This window comes from Falco punctatus (genome assembly GCF_963210335.1).
Source record: "Falco punctatus genome assembly, chromosome: 11".
Taxonomy (NCBI): domain Eukaryota; kingdom Metazoa; phylum Chordata; class Aves; order Falconiformes; family Falconidae; genus Falco; species Falco punctatus.
In genome coordinates, this window is record NC_137591.1 from 29,914,851 (window position 1) to 29,930,470 (window position 15,620).

General features: G+C 51.6%; 1 protein-coding gene across 1 annotated transcript in view; it reads right to left on the minus strand.

The window, feature by feature from the left end:
- The window catches only part of PAPPA2 (pappalysin 2), a 93,291-nt gene that overhangs the window by 44,580 nt on the left and 33,091 nt on the right, over positions 1–15,620 (minus strand). The window contains exons 4-11 of the mRNA XM_080407520.1: positions 12,227–12,520; positions 11,301–11,493; positions 9,726–9,847; positions 7,366–7,858; positions 6,691–6,819; positions 4,982–5,073; positions 4,541–4,734; positions 3,208–3,345 (exon numbers count right to left, since the gene is read on the minus strand). Of these exons, the coding sequence (XP_080263646.1) occupies positions 3,208–3,345; positions 4,541–4,734; positions 4,982–5,073; positions 6,691–6,819; positions 7,366–7,858; positions 9,726–9,847; positions 11,301–11,493; positions 12,227–12,520 (1,655 nt within the window). The remainder of the gene's footprint in view (positions 1–3,207; positions 3,346–4,540; positions 4,735–4,981; positions 5,074–6,690; positions 6,820–7,365; positions 7,859–9,725; positions 9,848–11,300; positions 11,494–12,226; positions 12,521–15,620) is intronic.

Genomic DNA, 15,620 nt, shown 5'->3' on the forward strand with positions numbered 1-15,620 from the left:
CCTTTGCTGCATGTATCAGTTCAGCCTCACCATAAATTTATGGCATCTTCCCAGCTTCCACACTTGCTGCTCTTATAATCCAGTAACTCATGACTGAGACCTGGATAATGCCTTTTCTGCCCTCCCTTCACCAGGCTCCAACTCCCACCCCACATGGTGCTGGCTGGGCAAGGAAGGCACCCAGAGAACACAGCTACTAGCACTGCCACCGAAATATTCCCATTAAAAAAAAAACAAACCCAAAGGACAGCCCCAGTACCCGGAGTGACTATCTCTCACCCTATCCACCACCCAACACATGGCAAGATCTATAGGAAGAAGCCCTGTCTGCTCAGAAAGCCAACAGCTCCCCACTTGTCTACAGCCCCGAAGGCTACAGGAGGCAGCCAGGAAACTCACAGCATCAGTCACGGCAGGACAGATGTTCTTTGGAAGTAAGAAGATAGAAATGTTTTTCTCCCCCACCCTGGTACCCCCCCATCCAATGCAGAGATGTGTTTTGAGCAAGATCCACCCCATGGATTGTTTTTGTTGAGTGCTGATGTGGAGGTAGCCCAGAAAAATCAAAGTGAAGGTGTATTTGGGAGGAGGACAAGTCCCAGCTGGCTGGGCACAGCCCAAAGAGCAGACTGTGGGAGCGGAGGGGACAACCACACAGTTTGTGATGGCAGCCCAGCCTCAGGGTGGTGCGTGCCACGCCAGGCATTGCTCACTCATGGGAGCAGAAGAAAACCTTGGACTTCATCCCAGGGCTCCCACCCTGCAGGGAGGTGCTCGGCAGCAAACGCCCCACGAGCGAGTCCCCACCATTGCTTACATGCTGGCTTGGCCAGGGCTTGCTCTGATGGAGGGCTGGCCCAGCTGCAAGGAGCAGACCAGGAGGCTCAAGCATTTTTGTTTGGTACCTCCCCACAGCCTCCCTTGCTGAGAAAAGTAGGGAGAGATGGGAGAAGAAACAGGAAAGCGAGAAGGGAGGAAAGGAAAGCACGAAGAGAAGAAAGCCGAAGAAGAGCCAGCAGTGCTCACAGCCTGCTCGGAGGAGCCAGCCGGGACAGAGCTGCAGCTGGGAAGCTCCAGAGGGCCAGCCGGATTTTACCCAGCCACCTGCTGCCCGCTCCTCCCAGCGTGTTTCCTCAGGGGAGGAGAGATGGTTGGAGAAGTCAGGTGAGGCTTTCCCTGGACTACACAGCTTAAGGTGGAGGGTTTAGTCTTTCCCCTTCCTACAGTGGAAGAAGCCCTACTTGGAGATGAAGGACTCTGGCCACAAATTAGACCAAGAGCAGCTGACCTGCCTAACATCCCAAATATTTTTTTCTTTTTAATACCTATTATGTGCTTGGCCACAGCAGGCTATCTTCTTAATTTTTCTCCCTCCCTCTCCCCCTTTCTGTTTAATTTCCTGCATGTTAGACATCCTGACTTAACTTACAAGTGATTTTGATTTCTCTGCTCATTGGATGTGTTAGAAACTGAGAACAAAGCGTGGCTGGAGATCTGCAAATCCTAACGATTCCCATCTGCAGACAGACCCAAGGTACGTGGTAGATGCTTTGTCAGGTGGCAGACACACACCCCTCTTGCCCTCAGCCTCCTTACAGCATGTCCCAGCCTTTCCCTTGCTCATTGGTGCCACCTCTTGAGAAACGCTGGAGGAAGCAGTTCCTACCACCTGATGAGTTTTGTGGTGTGGCTTTCACCCGGGTGACACAGGTGCAACAGCTTGAAAATGTCCACGGGAGTTGGTGGCCATGAAACACCATGCACACGTGCGGACACATGTGCACAAACGGCACCATTCCTGTCTGGGCAGGCGGGTCTGCTAGGCGAATTGTCAACAAGAAGCTGTCTTTCCTAACCCAATATGTTACCAATCAGCCAAACTCTATTAAAAAAAAAAAAGGGGGGGGGGGGGGGGGGGGGGAGAAAAGAAAAAAGAAAAAAGAAAAAGGGCATATTTATTACTAGTCCATAAATAATTTTATGGGCGGAAAATAATAGCACTCCTAGAGAGAGCACGGAGAACCAGTAATGAAAGTCTTTAATATAAACATCCATAGAGGAAGAGAACTGACCACAAGCTCCAATAAAACTGGAACACGCTTTAACCCCTGGTGAGAAGTGGAAAGCGAGCTTTCATCTAGGTAGGGCAGCGGGGGAGACTGCTGCCTTCTCGCTAGCAATGGAAGAAAGGAGGCACATTTGTCACGGCCGGAGACTGAAGCTGGAAAGTAGGTTGCGAGCACACAGACAGGGAAGAAAGGAGGGGGGGGAAAGGCAAACCAGCTAAAGGAAGTTCTCTGGAGACACAGAGGACCTCAGGGGCCATAACCGTGTTTATTGACTCAGGTCTGACGATTCACCAAGTCGTCTGAGCGCCTTGGGAAGAGGCCCTCGGCCTGGAGCAAAGCAGGGCAAGGTGCCCCTTGAACTGCGGAGGAAGCAGCGCGCCAGGGCCCAGCTTTCCAGCAACGCCAAGCAACACCCACAAAACCTCTAAACTGTGTCTGTGGTCAGAAAATCAACACTGTAAAAGTCACATTGGCCGAACTCTCAGCTCTCTGTCCTGCTCCTCTGTGTGTCGGGACAGAGAGGTTTGACCGTTCCAAACTGTCCTCCCAAAGGCAGCCCCCGAGCCCCCCTTGGGCTACCAGAGCACCACCCTGGGCACAGAAGTGCCTCCTTTGGTTTGGAGTCACTGGGGAGCAGGAGGACCTGCATGCCCCAGCCAATTGCCGTGGGCTCGGGAGCAGCCTGGAGGGCTCTGGTCCCCTCCGGACGACAGACTATATCCAACCTTCTCCTGGTGCTCTGCACAGCCCTGGGAGCAAAGGCAGCTAGGATTTGAAACACAGCTTGCACCCACCCTTCACGGGTGTAACGGCACAGCCTGATGGCAGGGGACAGTCAGAAGCAAGTTGTTTCTCAGCCTCAACACATTTCTGTGGGCTTCTGGGTTTAGGCACACTCTCCTCCTGGCACTCTGCCCCAGGATGGGTTTGCTGTTCACAATGGGAATGGGGTAACTACATAAGATCCAGCCACAGGCATTTGGGGTTTGCGAAGAGTTCATAGGATACCAAGTCCTATCTGAGCAGTTTTTAAGACTGCTGTAGCTCCTACAGGACAGAAAAGGATGGTCTTTGTCACCGAAGTGCTGGGGCAAAGACAACAAAATTCTTCTGTGCCTGATTGCACGTCCTTACTTACCTTGAGCCAAACTCCTTCATCACCCACGGGCATCCTCTCCTCATCTGGATCCTGAGCGTTGTCTTGGCTGGGACTGCAGGGGAACCAAGCAGCCAGGGAAAGGTCCTTTGGCACATCGTCAAGGTGGGATTTACATATCTGAAAGGAGAGATTTATTTCAGCACAGAAAGAAGCAAGGAAAGTGAGAGAAAGAAACACCACCTACAAAACCTCAAGGAAGAGTCAACAAACACTGAGAAGGATCCCAAGTTGGTTCCTAGCATGAAGACATGATGTGGGTCCCTAAGCAGGAGTGACGTGTCACCACCCACACGTGTGCACAGGGGGCCTTGGCCATTTTGAGGTGCTGTAATTATGCTGTTCAAGCACCCCATGGCATCCGTGGGGCTGAGTAAGAAATAATGAGCCAAGCTGTGAGATGGTAGGTAATGCCACAGCCTCCTGATTTTGGCTGGGCTGATGAGATCCAAAGGTGTCATTCATGTGCCTGAATACCAGTCTTCTGGGCATTCCATACCCTGTGGTATCCCAGACAGCCCCACAGGCCTGGCAGATGTGTGTCATTCTAGAGGAGCAGACGCCTGAGCCCAAGGCATCTCATTAGACATGTACACCTGTCTAATCTAAAAGCAATTTAATCACGCTGTAGGTCTCAAGAAGGTTGTTTCTTATATCAGGTCAATAGAAATGCACGTATAAAAGGCTAAAGATGACCTCTCTATGTATTTCTTGCTCTTCAGCTTGCTGGAGAAGAACATACACATACCACACTAACACTAATCAGATGAAATCCTGTCCTAGACCTCCAGGCCCTGCTCCAAAGCCCGTATGAAAGATGGGAATTCTCCCATCGATTTTTCCTTGGCTTCAGATCAAAGAGTTTGAGAGCAGCACAGATGCTGATGTATGCATGGTTTGATCCTTTCAGGCCCTGACCGTACAAGGTATTAGACTGACGGGATTTTTTTTTTTTAAACCAGCAGTAGAACTACTCACATGCTCAAAGTTGTGCATTCAGCCGGTGGGACAGGGGGGTGTCACTGTTTAGCAAACTGCATGGTCAGGCGAGGTGCTCCCTGCCTTGGTGAAACACCTCTCCGTGTACTGCAGTTCCTGGGCTTAGGGACTACTGAAAGAGGGGGGTGAGAAATGGCCAGGTCTTCTACTGGCTCCCTGCATGGGAATACAGTAATCACTGAGCCCTGCTAGAGCTGCTTTGTAGGTTTTGGGTTTGCCTCAGCACACTCCTGCCGCAGTGACTTCCCCAGCTTTACTGCGTGGGCCTTGCTAGAAAAGTTTTTTTTTGTTTTTTTTAGGCCATGTCTTCACTCACCTTCACAACAGGCTCTCCAGTGACCAAGGAAGCAGGGCAGGACTTCACATCCTGATGGGAGGCATAGGCTTTCACTGCCCACAGATCCACATATCCGTCAGGCGTGTAGGGACCACAGTCCAGGACACTGCTTGTCTTCTCAAACTGCTCACACACCCCGTCCCCATCATGCACGTAGCACAGGCTTGGTTCCCCTGCAAGGAGAGCAGGGATTACCTGCTTACAAACCAGACTCCAGGATCATACATCTTCTGCTGTCCTAGGAGGCATGCTGACCCTGGGATTTCCCACCACAAGGCCCTGACAAGATCTATGGCTCATTCCAGCTGCAAATCCACATTTTGTTGCCTGAGGTACATCACCCCTGCTCTGAGGAGCAGCATGAATAACACACACTTTTGACTCTGCTTCAAAAGGATGTCTCAATCCATTTGGACTCACCAACACAGTTGAACCCTTTCTCCTTTTTACACTTCCTGGAACAGCCATCTCCATCCAGCAAGTCCCCATCATCGCATTCCTCCTCCAGGCTCCTAAGGAGACAACAGCCAGATGTGTTAGCACCACCCTTGACTCAACACCTCTGTGCTCCTGCCCAGTCATGAGTGAGAACCCCAAATTTTGGTTCCATTTCCACAGAAGCAGGGAGAAGAGGAAGGACCACATGTGGAATAAGGTAGAAGAGAGAAAATACCACATCTTGCCAGGTGATCAAAAGAGATTGTAAGCACGGCATACGGGAGGAGGCATGACTGTACTGTGACTTTCTTATAGGACCTGAGGCAAGAACTACACGGGAAAAAATTAAACTATATGCAACGGGGGAAGCAGAGAACCAAGCATCAGGAAGACTTGCTGCTGGAGAAAGCAAGTGTTGGAGAGGGCAGGAGGTTCTGAGATGGGGCTTGTGTTTTGGTGGGAGCTGGAGAAGGGGGAGGCAGGAGAAAGGGAGTGGGAGGGAGAGGAGGTTAGCCCAAGAGGAGGCAAGAATCAGCCCCCAGCTGACATGCATGGCATCTCACAAGCAAAAAAAAGCCCATGTAGTTTTCTTGAAAAGGTTCTGTCCTCATGCTGCAGAAAATAGACCTGATGGGAAAAGCTGGCAAAAATGCCTCAATTTGTACCTATTATAAAGTTACATATGCCAAACACCGGGAGCAAGAAAACCTTCAGACATACATCTTGTGATGCTCACTCACCTCCCCCTTCATCTAACAGGGAAGATCCGCTGTGTCCCATCTTCCCACTTTTGGCTCACTTCCACAAACAGTACAATGGAAAAAAACTTTCACGGACAAAGCTTCCCACATGAAAATCTCAGCTGCTATCTGCCTATTCCTGCTCCTCTCACTTTTCTACCAACTTTGACAATGGAGCCTAAGGGGTTGTTCACTCTGTCTAGACCAAGGCTTCGGCTCGTATGAATTCATCCTAAAACCGTAGCAGATGACGCCACTCCAGCAGCTAGCCCTGCCGTAAGCCTCTGTACCTTGCTGGGTCTTGTATAATACCACAATCCCCCCTGCACTTGCTTCAGTCACCACTTCCCTCACACTTAAGAAAGCCGTGTTCAAAGGAAAGCGATTCTGAGCAACCTGGAAGTTGAAATGTGAAAAAGCTGGAATATGGAAATAATTATCCCCAAAGAGAGCAGGTGAACCGTTGGAGTCTCTCAGTGTGGAGGCAGTGCACCCCTCATCATTTGGGGTCTCTAAACAAAGATAAGACAGCTCTCTAAAACCACCACACTGTGTGGGACTGAGCTTGCTGCAGAAACTGATCCTGCAGGGCCACCGCTGTGTGCCCTGGGCAAGAAGGTATATTGGCCAGTCCCAAAGGCAGGTAGGTCCCTTTGGGGTCAGACTGTGCGGCACTTCGCTGAGATGGGCCAGAATCCAAGCACTGCAGCCCAACATGGAGTATGTTCAGGTTGGACCTCTCATCCAGACCCTGCTTCTCAAAAAGACCATCCCCTGGGCACGCGGCAGTTTACAAAACACAAGCTCTATCATCCAGACTGATGAGGGATTCAGTGCCCCGTCTTCAGCCAAGCACCCATGGGTGGAGGACCAGCCCGTTGCTTCTCGCTGGGGCAGGATGACTTGGCAGCATAAAGAACCTCAGCTGAGAGCTTGAGTTTTCCGACTTACGTGGTCACCTTGCCATCCCCACAGTAGGGTGCTCCATGGACATGGATGAGCGGTGGGGAGGCTTCTCCTGAGATCGTCCCAGAGACTGCCTGTACCTGGTAGCGGTACACCTGCCCGGGTGTGACTTCCCTGCAAGAACAGAGAGGACTTGAAGAAGAGAGCAGGAGGGAACAGCCCATACATCTGCAACAGATTTGCTCCCCATGGCTACAGAAGTCACGTGCCTGTGCCCAGGCAGTATCACAGTCTGACATATGTCTTCGTACTCTCAACTGCCAGAGACAGAGACTGTGGGAAGAGGGTCTCTGCCAGGTCGTGCAGGGGGGGGCTGTTGCTTATTTCCCTGGGGTCTGAGCTGGGGAGAAGCGGCATTAACTCGAACAATCATTGTATTGTGTTGATGGAGAAGATATTTCCGGGTTTAATAAGCTCTTTCTAGTTAGCCTGGGCTCACGGGCAAGGGTCACGCTAGCATGGGGGGTCTGCAGCAAGCTTCCCCAACGCCAAATAGGGAATCGGCTCATGGCATTGAATGTGGCAATTGCTGGGGGTCGGCGGGGACGACACCAAGACACAAGCAAAACCATCTAGAGGTTTAAAGGCACAGCCCAAGGAAGTCATTTAAACTGTCCCAGCCACCCAGTCAGCCCGTGACAGCACGGCCTCATCACTCACGTGTCAATGAACTGGCGGTGCGCCTGTGCCGGGGCGGCAGGGGACCCGCTTGCAAATGGGGGGTCGCGGAGGACTCTGTACTGGATCAGCTTGCAGGCGGAACAGTGAGAGCTGTGGGGCATGGAGGTCAGCAAAGCCGTGTCTATTTCCATCCTCTCGTCAAAGGTGTAGATTTTGACTCCGTACATCTTTTTGGGGATGTTGAGCTTCACGGTAAAGGGGACATCACAGAAGGTGTCCAAGGGGCCCAGGTGGATGGACTCCCCCTGCTCCATCAGGACTTCAATGTCAGACAGCGCCTTGGGAGAGCCCGTGGAGAGGTACGTGGTCCAGAGGGTGAGGGAATGGGGGTAGACGGGGTGCAGGAAGCGCAGCTCCAGGATGCAGCCATCCGGCTGAGGGCACGGCACGGTCATGTTCATGTGGTACAAGTGGAGCTCTGGACTCCAGGCCTGCAGGCTGGGCTCACAGGGCTGATCCACATCAGGGGGGCCTGAGCAGAAGGGACAAGGGGGAAGCTGATGAGAACCAGGCGAAAGCTGACCTCACAGGGGACCCAGAGGGGCAATCCTCCCCCTGCAGTATCCTGTAGGTGCTTAAGCATCTCTGTGCCATAGCTGCACACCCATGTAAGTCTTGCACCCACCACAGGCATGTGCCAGAGCTGGTGGCATCTGCCCTAACGTCCTAGAAAGCACAAGACTTGGCAGATCTGGTGTCTCACAGCCCTCTAGAACAGGGGCGATGGTATCCACACTGCAGTTGGTCACAGTGCCACGCTCTAGACACATCCTGGACACAGCGGGGGGGGACGTGAAGCTTGCTCTGTAATCTCATGTGCACAGAAGGCTTGCCAAGGGCACCTGGACGCTGAGTCCCAGTGGCTCTGTAAGGTTGGACCTCTCTGCTATAAGCAGAGCGGAGACTGAAGCTTTCTACAAGGCACATGCTGGAACAGGTCACAGGCAGGAATGGAGCAGGCCCAAAGCAAGCCAGGGAAGCAGCTGTGGAAGGCTGCTCTTCCACCAGGACCTCCCGAACAGTGCCCAGGCTGACCTCAGCTCCCCAGCCTGCCTCCCACAGTGATGGATTAGCACTCAGCAAGACAACCATATCATTGGGCTTTCCGTCCCAGAAAACATCACTGGAATTCGCCATCCTGTAGTAGAAACACCCTGGTCTTCATTAACCACTGCAAACTTTTCTTAGGGCCCAGCATCAGTTCAAAGCCTGCATCCATTTAGCCATTAGTCTCCTAAAACCCATAAAACCTGTCTCTTTCTCACCCGAGCAAATATTCACTTGTAATAACTGCAGGTCACGCATAGGAGAAAACAACATCCAATAATTCCAGAGGCAGTTTGAATCTGCCAGTGCATCAGACAGGCAGGGGAAGCTGGAACCACTGACAATAACGGAGCTAAGCTTTGATTTATTTGGTATTGCTGAATAAGCACAAATATTATTCTTTAAGTTGATCCCTGGCTCCCCCCCTCAACTTGCAATGCTAGCAAGAGATGCTGAAAGAGTTTTCAGACACAGAATCTCAGCTACGTCCCAACTCTCTTTTCTCAAACCATGGGCTGCATCCCAAAGGTGTAATAATGTCCAGACTGCGCTTTCTCTACAGCCACCCCAGCACATTTACAGTCACCTTCAGTGGCCCAAACGTGCAGATGCACAGAACTAACAGATCCTCTGGCTCCACGTGGTTCAACAGCAGCACGTGCACCATATACAGCTCATGGGATATTTCTCACCTGGTCTCCTGCCTCCTCTGCGTTGCCTGGGCAGCATGAAAAGCCCAACAGCTCCTACAGCAGCTGCATGACCCTGAAAGTCACCACCATGCCCACAAGGTGGGTCTCTAAACCAACATCTGCATCTCAGCATGAGAGAATTGTAACACACTGCTGTTCACCTGACCAGAGAGGAATTGCGTCCAACCCAGATTACCCAGGACCTGGTACAGACTCAGGGGGACCGAGCAAGGAGGTCCTCTCGCTCCCTTTGGACAAGGCTGCATCAAAGCCTGTGGATGCCCCTGAGGTTTTGAATAAGATCCCAGCATCTATGTCACAAGACTAATTTCAATGAAATGCCTCTCTGACCAGTATCTCTCATTAACACCTTCCTGGGCAATGACTGGGGTTAATATCAGGGTGTATTTTTGCCCAAAGCCAACTGGCAGTTACCAGGCACCTCCCGGGCACCTAGAAGTCCTTCCTGCACTAAAGAGCCTCCCCAACGAGGAGACAACTCACTCTCTAAAAGAAAAAAAACAACTTATTTTTCTTTTCCCAACAAGATCTCATCACTGTCTGGGGGCTTACAGCCAGGGAAAGAGAGGAGACATTTACCTTCTGCTTCTTCTGGGGTCCAGTAGCCAGAGGAATCACAGACCCGAGGGGAAGAGGCCTCGTGCACGTACTGACGGAAGGTGCCATCCTCCGCACAGTCATCACAGAGCGTGTCCTGCTCCCTGCAGACAGAACAACAAAGCCATTGGCATGTCTAATCATGACTGGTTAATTTTCCATCGACGTTTGCCCAGGCAGGATCAGATGGGAAGTTGGAAAAGCAAAGCTAAGCTCTCAGGAAGCCCCTGGGCATATCAGCCTGCTTGGAATAAGCTTCAGCAGAGACAGGAAAGTAAGAGTGACTGTGGGACAAGCTGGGTTTAATCTCTCCTTTTCTACATGCTCTCTAGGTAGGCTTGGATGAGCCACTGAATCACCTTTTCGTACCCAAACTGCTTGGGTCTGTCTCTGCTAAACCCCAGGGTCAGGTTTTGGCTTCCACCACTACTGCAATACAAATCGGTCATGATAACGTCAGTTAGAGGCTCCCACTGTGCTCTCCAGGAAAGAAAAAGGCACTTTTCTGTGCTAAGGGCCAGCTTCAGCCCCTTTCCTTGACCAGTTCATCTCTGGGACGTAGGACCCCTATCCCAGACCAGCGTATGAGCAAGAGCTGGGGATGGATCCGAAGACCCAGTGCCTGCCTTCTAGACCTGTGGTTTCCTGCTCCCAAACCACTCCATCCCTCCCCAGAAACAGTTTGTTTGGATGACTCGAGGCCACCCAGCACCCAGAGGCTCTCATGCCCAGAGGGTGACAGGCACGTGCTCTTGTTATCCCTGGGTGAAAGGCCTGTGATGGAAAGCACCAGTTCTTTGAAAAGGCAGCCAACACTGATCCAAGAGTGTCCCAGCTGCCCTCAAACAGCCCTTTTCTTTGAATTGCAAGGGACCACTTTGTCAACCGGCTTTAAAACTAGTTCAGGAGCTCTTCAACATGTGCTTGTGGTCCCATAATAAAAGTGTAGACCTGGTGGAAACCACAATGTTTTAATAAGAAAGGCTGCTGAATAGAAGCACTGGTGCTATATCCAGGTCCTGGTGACTCCCTGATTTTGGGGAGAAGGAAGACAGCCGCTGAGCACTTGGGGCCATGCACTGCTCACCAGCCAAACAACTCTGGTTTCTCGGCATCGTTTCTCTGGCCTGAAAAATTTCCTGACTTACCCCCAGTTAGTTACACCGTGAGTCCGTGACAGTGCTGGGAATGAAACCCAGCTCTTGCGGTTCGAGCTCCCTGCCTTAACCACAAGGCTGCATTTCCTCCTGGTAAATAGCTATTTTATACAATAAGTGCTAAATGAAGCTCATTTTTTATTCCATGATTGCACTCTGGGGTTTAAGAATTGGCTTTGCCTCCCAATTCTCTTTGGCTTCCCTTCCCAGCACCCCGACAGCAGAAAGATTGTGGCAGAGCCCATGTGCCAGTGGGGCCATTGCAGCAGCCCAGCTCTTGTGTCTGAGGGCTCTGCTGGAGATGGCTGGGGAGGGAAGGGGATGGTGGGGTCTGCACCACAGAGGATCCCGAACCCCTTCTAGTGGGCTCCTGTGCAAGCCCAAGCCCATCGCAAATTACCTCTCGTGGATGACACCGCTGATGGGAGGCAGCCAGTAGATGCTGAGGGAGTCCTGCGTCTGCCCTGTGACCATGGGAGGGATCGGGATGGGCGCGGGCTTCTTGCTCTGGCCCCAGCGCTGGTACACCAGGTCCAGGTAGCAATGCATCCGGGCCACTTGGTTAGGGGTGAAGGTGTTGGTGCAGTCATCATCTGGGAGAAGAAAGGCCAGGCTGAGAGCGGCAGGGATCAGCCAGCGGGGCACGGCAATGTCCACCCTTCCTGATCTCCAAACTTTTTTGTGGGGACCTCTGGGGAGACCTGGGAGATACCAGCACGTGGTGGCTTCTCCCGCCAGGACCCTCTGGTGTCGTGTGTCCCCAAAGCCACAAGATGGCACTGCCTCAGCAGCTCCACGGCCCCGCACTTGCTCAACACCAGCTCTACCGCCCGGCCAGTGCCACCACCCGCCTGGGACACTCGTGGGTCAGCAGGGTGCGACAGAATTGCCTTTCAACCTTTCGTCCTCCTGGACTGCCAGGAGGAGCACCAGCCCTCTGCAGCATGCCTTTGGAAACCGAGCCAAAAGGGCTCAACTCGAAAGTCCAAAATGATAATAGCAGTATTAATAGCAATAATAATAATAATAATAAATAATATGCTTCAGGAGTGGAGAACAAAGGCACACCACCAGGCAGACAAGCCTGGCCTCAATGCACGTCCAGAGACTGGCAAGAACGGAGGGGTGGAACCAGCCTGCAGCAAGAGAGGGGCTAAGATGCTCCTGCAAGCACAGGCTGCAGCCTGCCCCATCCCAACGGAGCAGGGGGGACCACATCAGTTAGGAAACGAGGGAAGGGAGTATTGGTGGAGGCGGATGGGAAAGAAACCCCTATTTCTAGGGAAGGTGACCCCTTAAAATTTTCTAATGACGATGACTCGTTACCTGTGTAACTCATGTAGTTGTTGAAGGGTGTTCCTGTGAAATGTGTCTGGCCACAGGTGTCGTTGGTGGGGTCTGGGTCCCGACAGAGTTTACTCTTCGGGGTGGGGGCAGTGTCAGCACAGAGATCTCCTGTCTCCATAGATGGAGATGTCTCCCTGCAGGGATCGTCACAAGATTCCCGCTCGCTCACTCCCTTAAAGACATGGTACAGCCCCAGAACATGTCCCACTTCGTGGATCATGGTGTTTGTGTGGCCGTGCATACCATAATAAGCAGGGTTGAGAACAACTCCACCTGGAATTGCAAGTACAGAGAACATCACCCAGAGACACAGACAGCAGGCACTGCCATTACTCACCTGTGCCAGGTAAAGCTCCTTTCATTGCACTTGCAGATCATAAATGAGGTGCCAGATGGAGACCTGGAGATGGACCTTCTTGGAGGATGGGAAGAGGATCCTTTGCCCTCTTGGTATGGAATGGTGTGGGTGGGTTCTCTCCCTTTTCTGATCACATCACTCCCCCAACATCTTCAATCATTTCAGCTACCGCTTCCTTCTGTCTTTTGCATGTTTATAATTCAGTGTCTGCTTTGGTTCACGCTTACAACTCCAAATAAGGGTTGGAGCCAGGGCATCAAACTGAGACATGCTGTGAGGTTACAGGGACAACCCTTTGAACCAGAGGATAGAAGACCTTCCCTAGCCTAGGCAGGTAGCTAAAGCATGGCAGCTCCCATGGCAAGTGAGAACAACGAGGTGCCTGGCAAAGTCCTGACACTTGGCTGTGCCATCTAGAAGCCACCTTCAACACAAGTCCATATGAAAATTCAAACGCTCTGCCTCTGACCCCTACTTAGAAAACATCAATGATCTACTGCTTCAACTTCCAAATCAGACCCCAAGGAGTAAATTAAAACTCCCATGAAGTGCTGTTACAATGCGCTAAGCTTCTATCACAAACCTGACCCTAATTCACTGTGTATTTTAGAGTGGGATTTCCTAAAACGCAGTTTCTGAGGATCCCTTCCTCCCCTTCAGAGGGGTCTGCATGTGGGCAAGGTGCACCAAGTGAAAGCCCTTCACCCATCACAGTCCTACTTTCCACTGGGGCACCCCAATTCCTTGACACAAGGGGGCACGGAGGGGCAGCTCACCTCCAAGGCACTTCGGTGCTGGTTCAACTGTCAGAGATGCTGGAGCATGGGTACAAAGTCCCACAGAAACTGTGCAGAGCTGCCACCTTGTACTGACAGCAACAGCAGGGAGCTGGGTAGAACCCATGCTCGTCCTGCCTTAAGCTGTCCCTTGGCTGCAGGACAAGGTGCTTTTCCTCTCCTGCCCACCCGCGTGCAATGGGAAGAGCCAGGATCAATGATGCTGAGGAAAGCCAGGTGGAGCAGAACCTTCCCTTTGCTCACTGCCAGCATCTCCAACTCCTGACCTGGGACGCACACCCTGTACAGACAGCTCTGTACCACACCTGCTGGGGAAACTGTCCCCAAAGAATACTCAAGAACCAGACACAGCTCTCTTCTCTGGTCTCCTTTTATTTATTTTGCCCAAAAGAAAATCCCTTTGGAAAATCTGCATTTTTCTCCCTGCTTTGAGGCTTTTCATTGACTATTTCCTCTCCTTTCCTCATCTCGTTTCCTTGCTCCATCCACTTTTCCATGCTGCCTTGCAGTGGAAGTGCAGGGGTTGGGGAATATCAGCAAGATGAGGGGGTAAAAAGCAGCCCCCAGCACGTGCTCAGGTTGACTCCAGGCAATACCTCCATAGCATGGGAGACTGGTTTTACCCAACTACTTTTAACCCAGACAACTTGGATGGCAGTACGGTGAATACTTGTCTCCAGCATAGCTTGTTCCCTCCTTTGCAAGGCCCTGGAGGATTTGCTGTGCCAGCTACCTCACAGCAGAGCCTCTGCTACTGCATCTCTGCTGCCGATTGCTGCCCCTGCCAGCAAAGCTAAAACTGGCAGAGAGCCACCATGTGATCCTGTCTCCAGCCACAGCACAGGCAGTTTGAAATCTGCTCTTGGATCAGATCCGTGCACTACTAGACTACCTCATGTCCTCAAATACAGGGCATTCCTTCAGATCATGGTGTCCCTGGCAGGACACCAGCAGGTCTGTGACTCCTCTGGCGGAGCCATGCTGGGTGAACATTGGGTTAGGGCTGGAAAGAGGCCTTCAGAGATGCCCTGAGCAATTCTCTTGAGCCAAACAGGGTTGCAAGAGGGTGAAGAAATAAGGGTGGCCTCTTCTATGGAGCGTCCTATGTGTGTGGCTCATGGAAGGGCTGAGAGACACCACAGACCTGTCAAGTAGCACCATTTCTTAGCTAAAAATTCCCATTTGTTGTTCTTGCTCCCCGCAGTGTGAATCTTAGGCACAGGGCAGCTTGTCCTGAGGCAAAGGATGGGTCACAAAGTAGCTGCGTTCCCTTTCTCCTCAGCTGTAAAACAAAGCACAAAATCTTGCATCCCATCAGCCAGCTCTTGACCCTTTAAGTTGACTGGAAATGAGCCACAAGAAGGTACAGAGGTTGAAAAATCCTTCGTGGACCTTCATGTTGTGTCCTGTCAATCATTAGGCTTTTGCAAGGCATCCCCCTCTCAGTTACCACACTGGTAAATATAGATAGCAAAGGGCATCCCATTGATGGAGAACCCAGTGGGCACATAAAAAAAAAAAAAAAAAAAAAAGCTGCTTCTCATTTTAATCAAAACAGGGCATGAGAGAAGAGAGAACAGAAAGAAAAGACATCTCTGCAGCCAAACCCAAGACTGAGCAAGGCAGGGGGGTGCCTGCCTAAAGGTCTGAAAGGAGGAATGCACACACAGAAGGAAAATAGTGTTCGTAAACAAGTAAATAAGATGTGAAAGCCCTGCACCCAACCACAAGGAACGAGTCTGAGCACCAGGGGCACTGGAGGCCCTGCGACCAAGCAGTCCTCCTCCCAGCAGAAACCAAATGCTCTTCCCAGGCAGGAGAATAAATGAGATTCCAGTACAGGGAGAGAGAAAACTGTCATGGGAAGGGATGCCAATGCTGGGATACCCTGTCCTTCCCCACACACTCTGCTGGCTTCCCCATCCCATTCCTTCCCCACACTCCACAAGGACAATCATATTTTTAGTAAGTTTTTTTACAACTAATTAGATGGCAGGATTAGAAACGGCATGAGAACTCTGCCTTCCTTCCAGAATGTCCCTGTCCTTCCATTCCCTGCCCCCACAGCTCCCTGATGAGCTGGGAGAGCTCCTAGCTTTGGACCAGGAAGCTGTATTTCCTCTCTGCAGGGTCCTGGCTGTGAAGGCAAGATGTAGCAGGGTTCATACATCCCAACAAGACCAGCCTCCCCGCTCCCTTCTCTGCAGGCCAGGCTTCC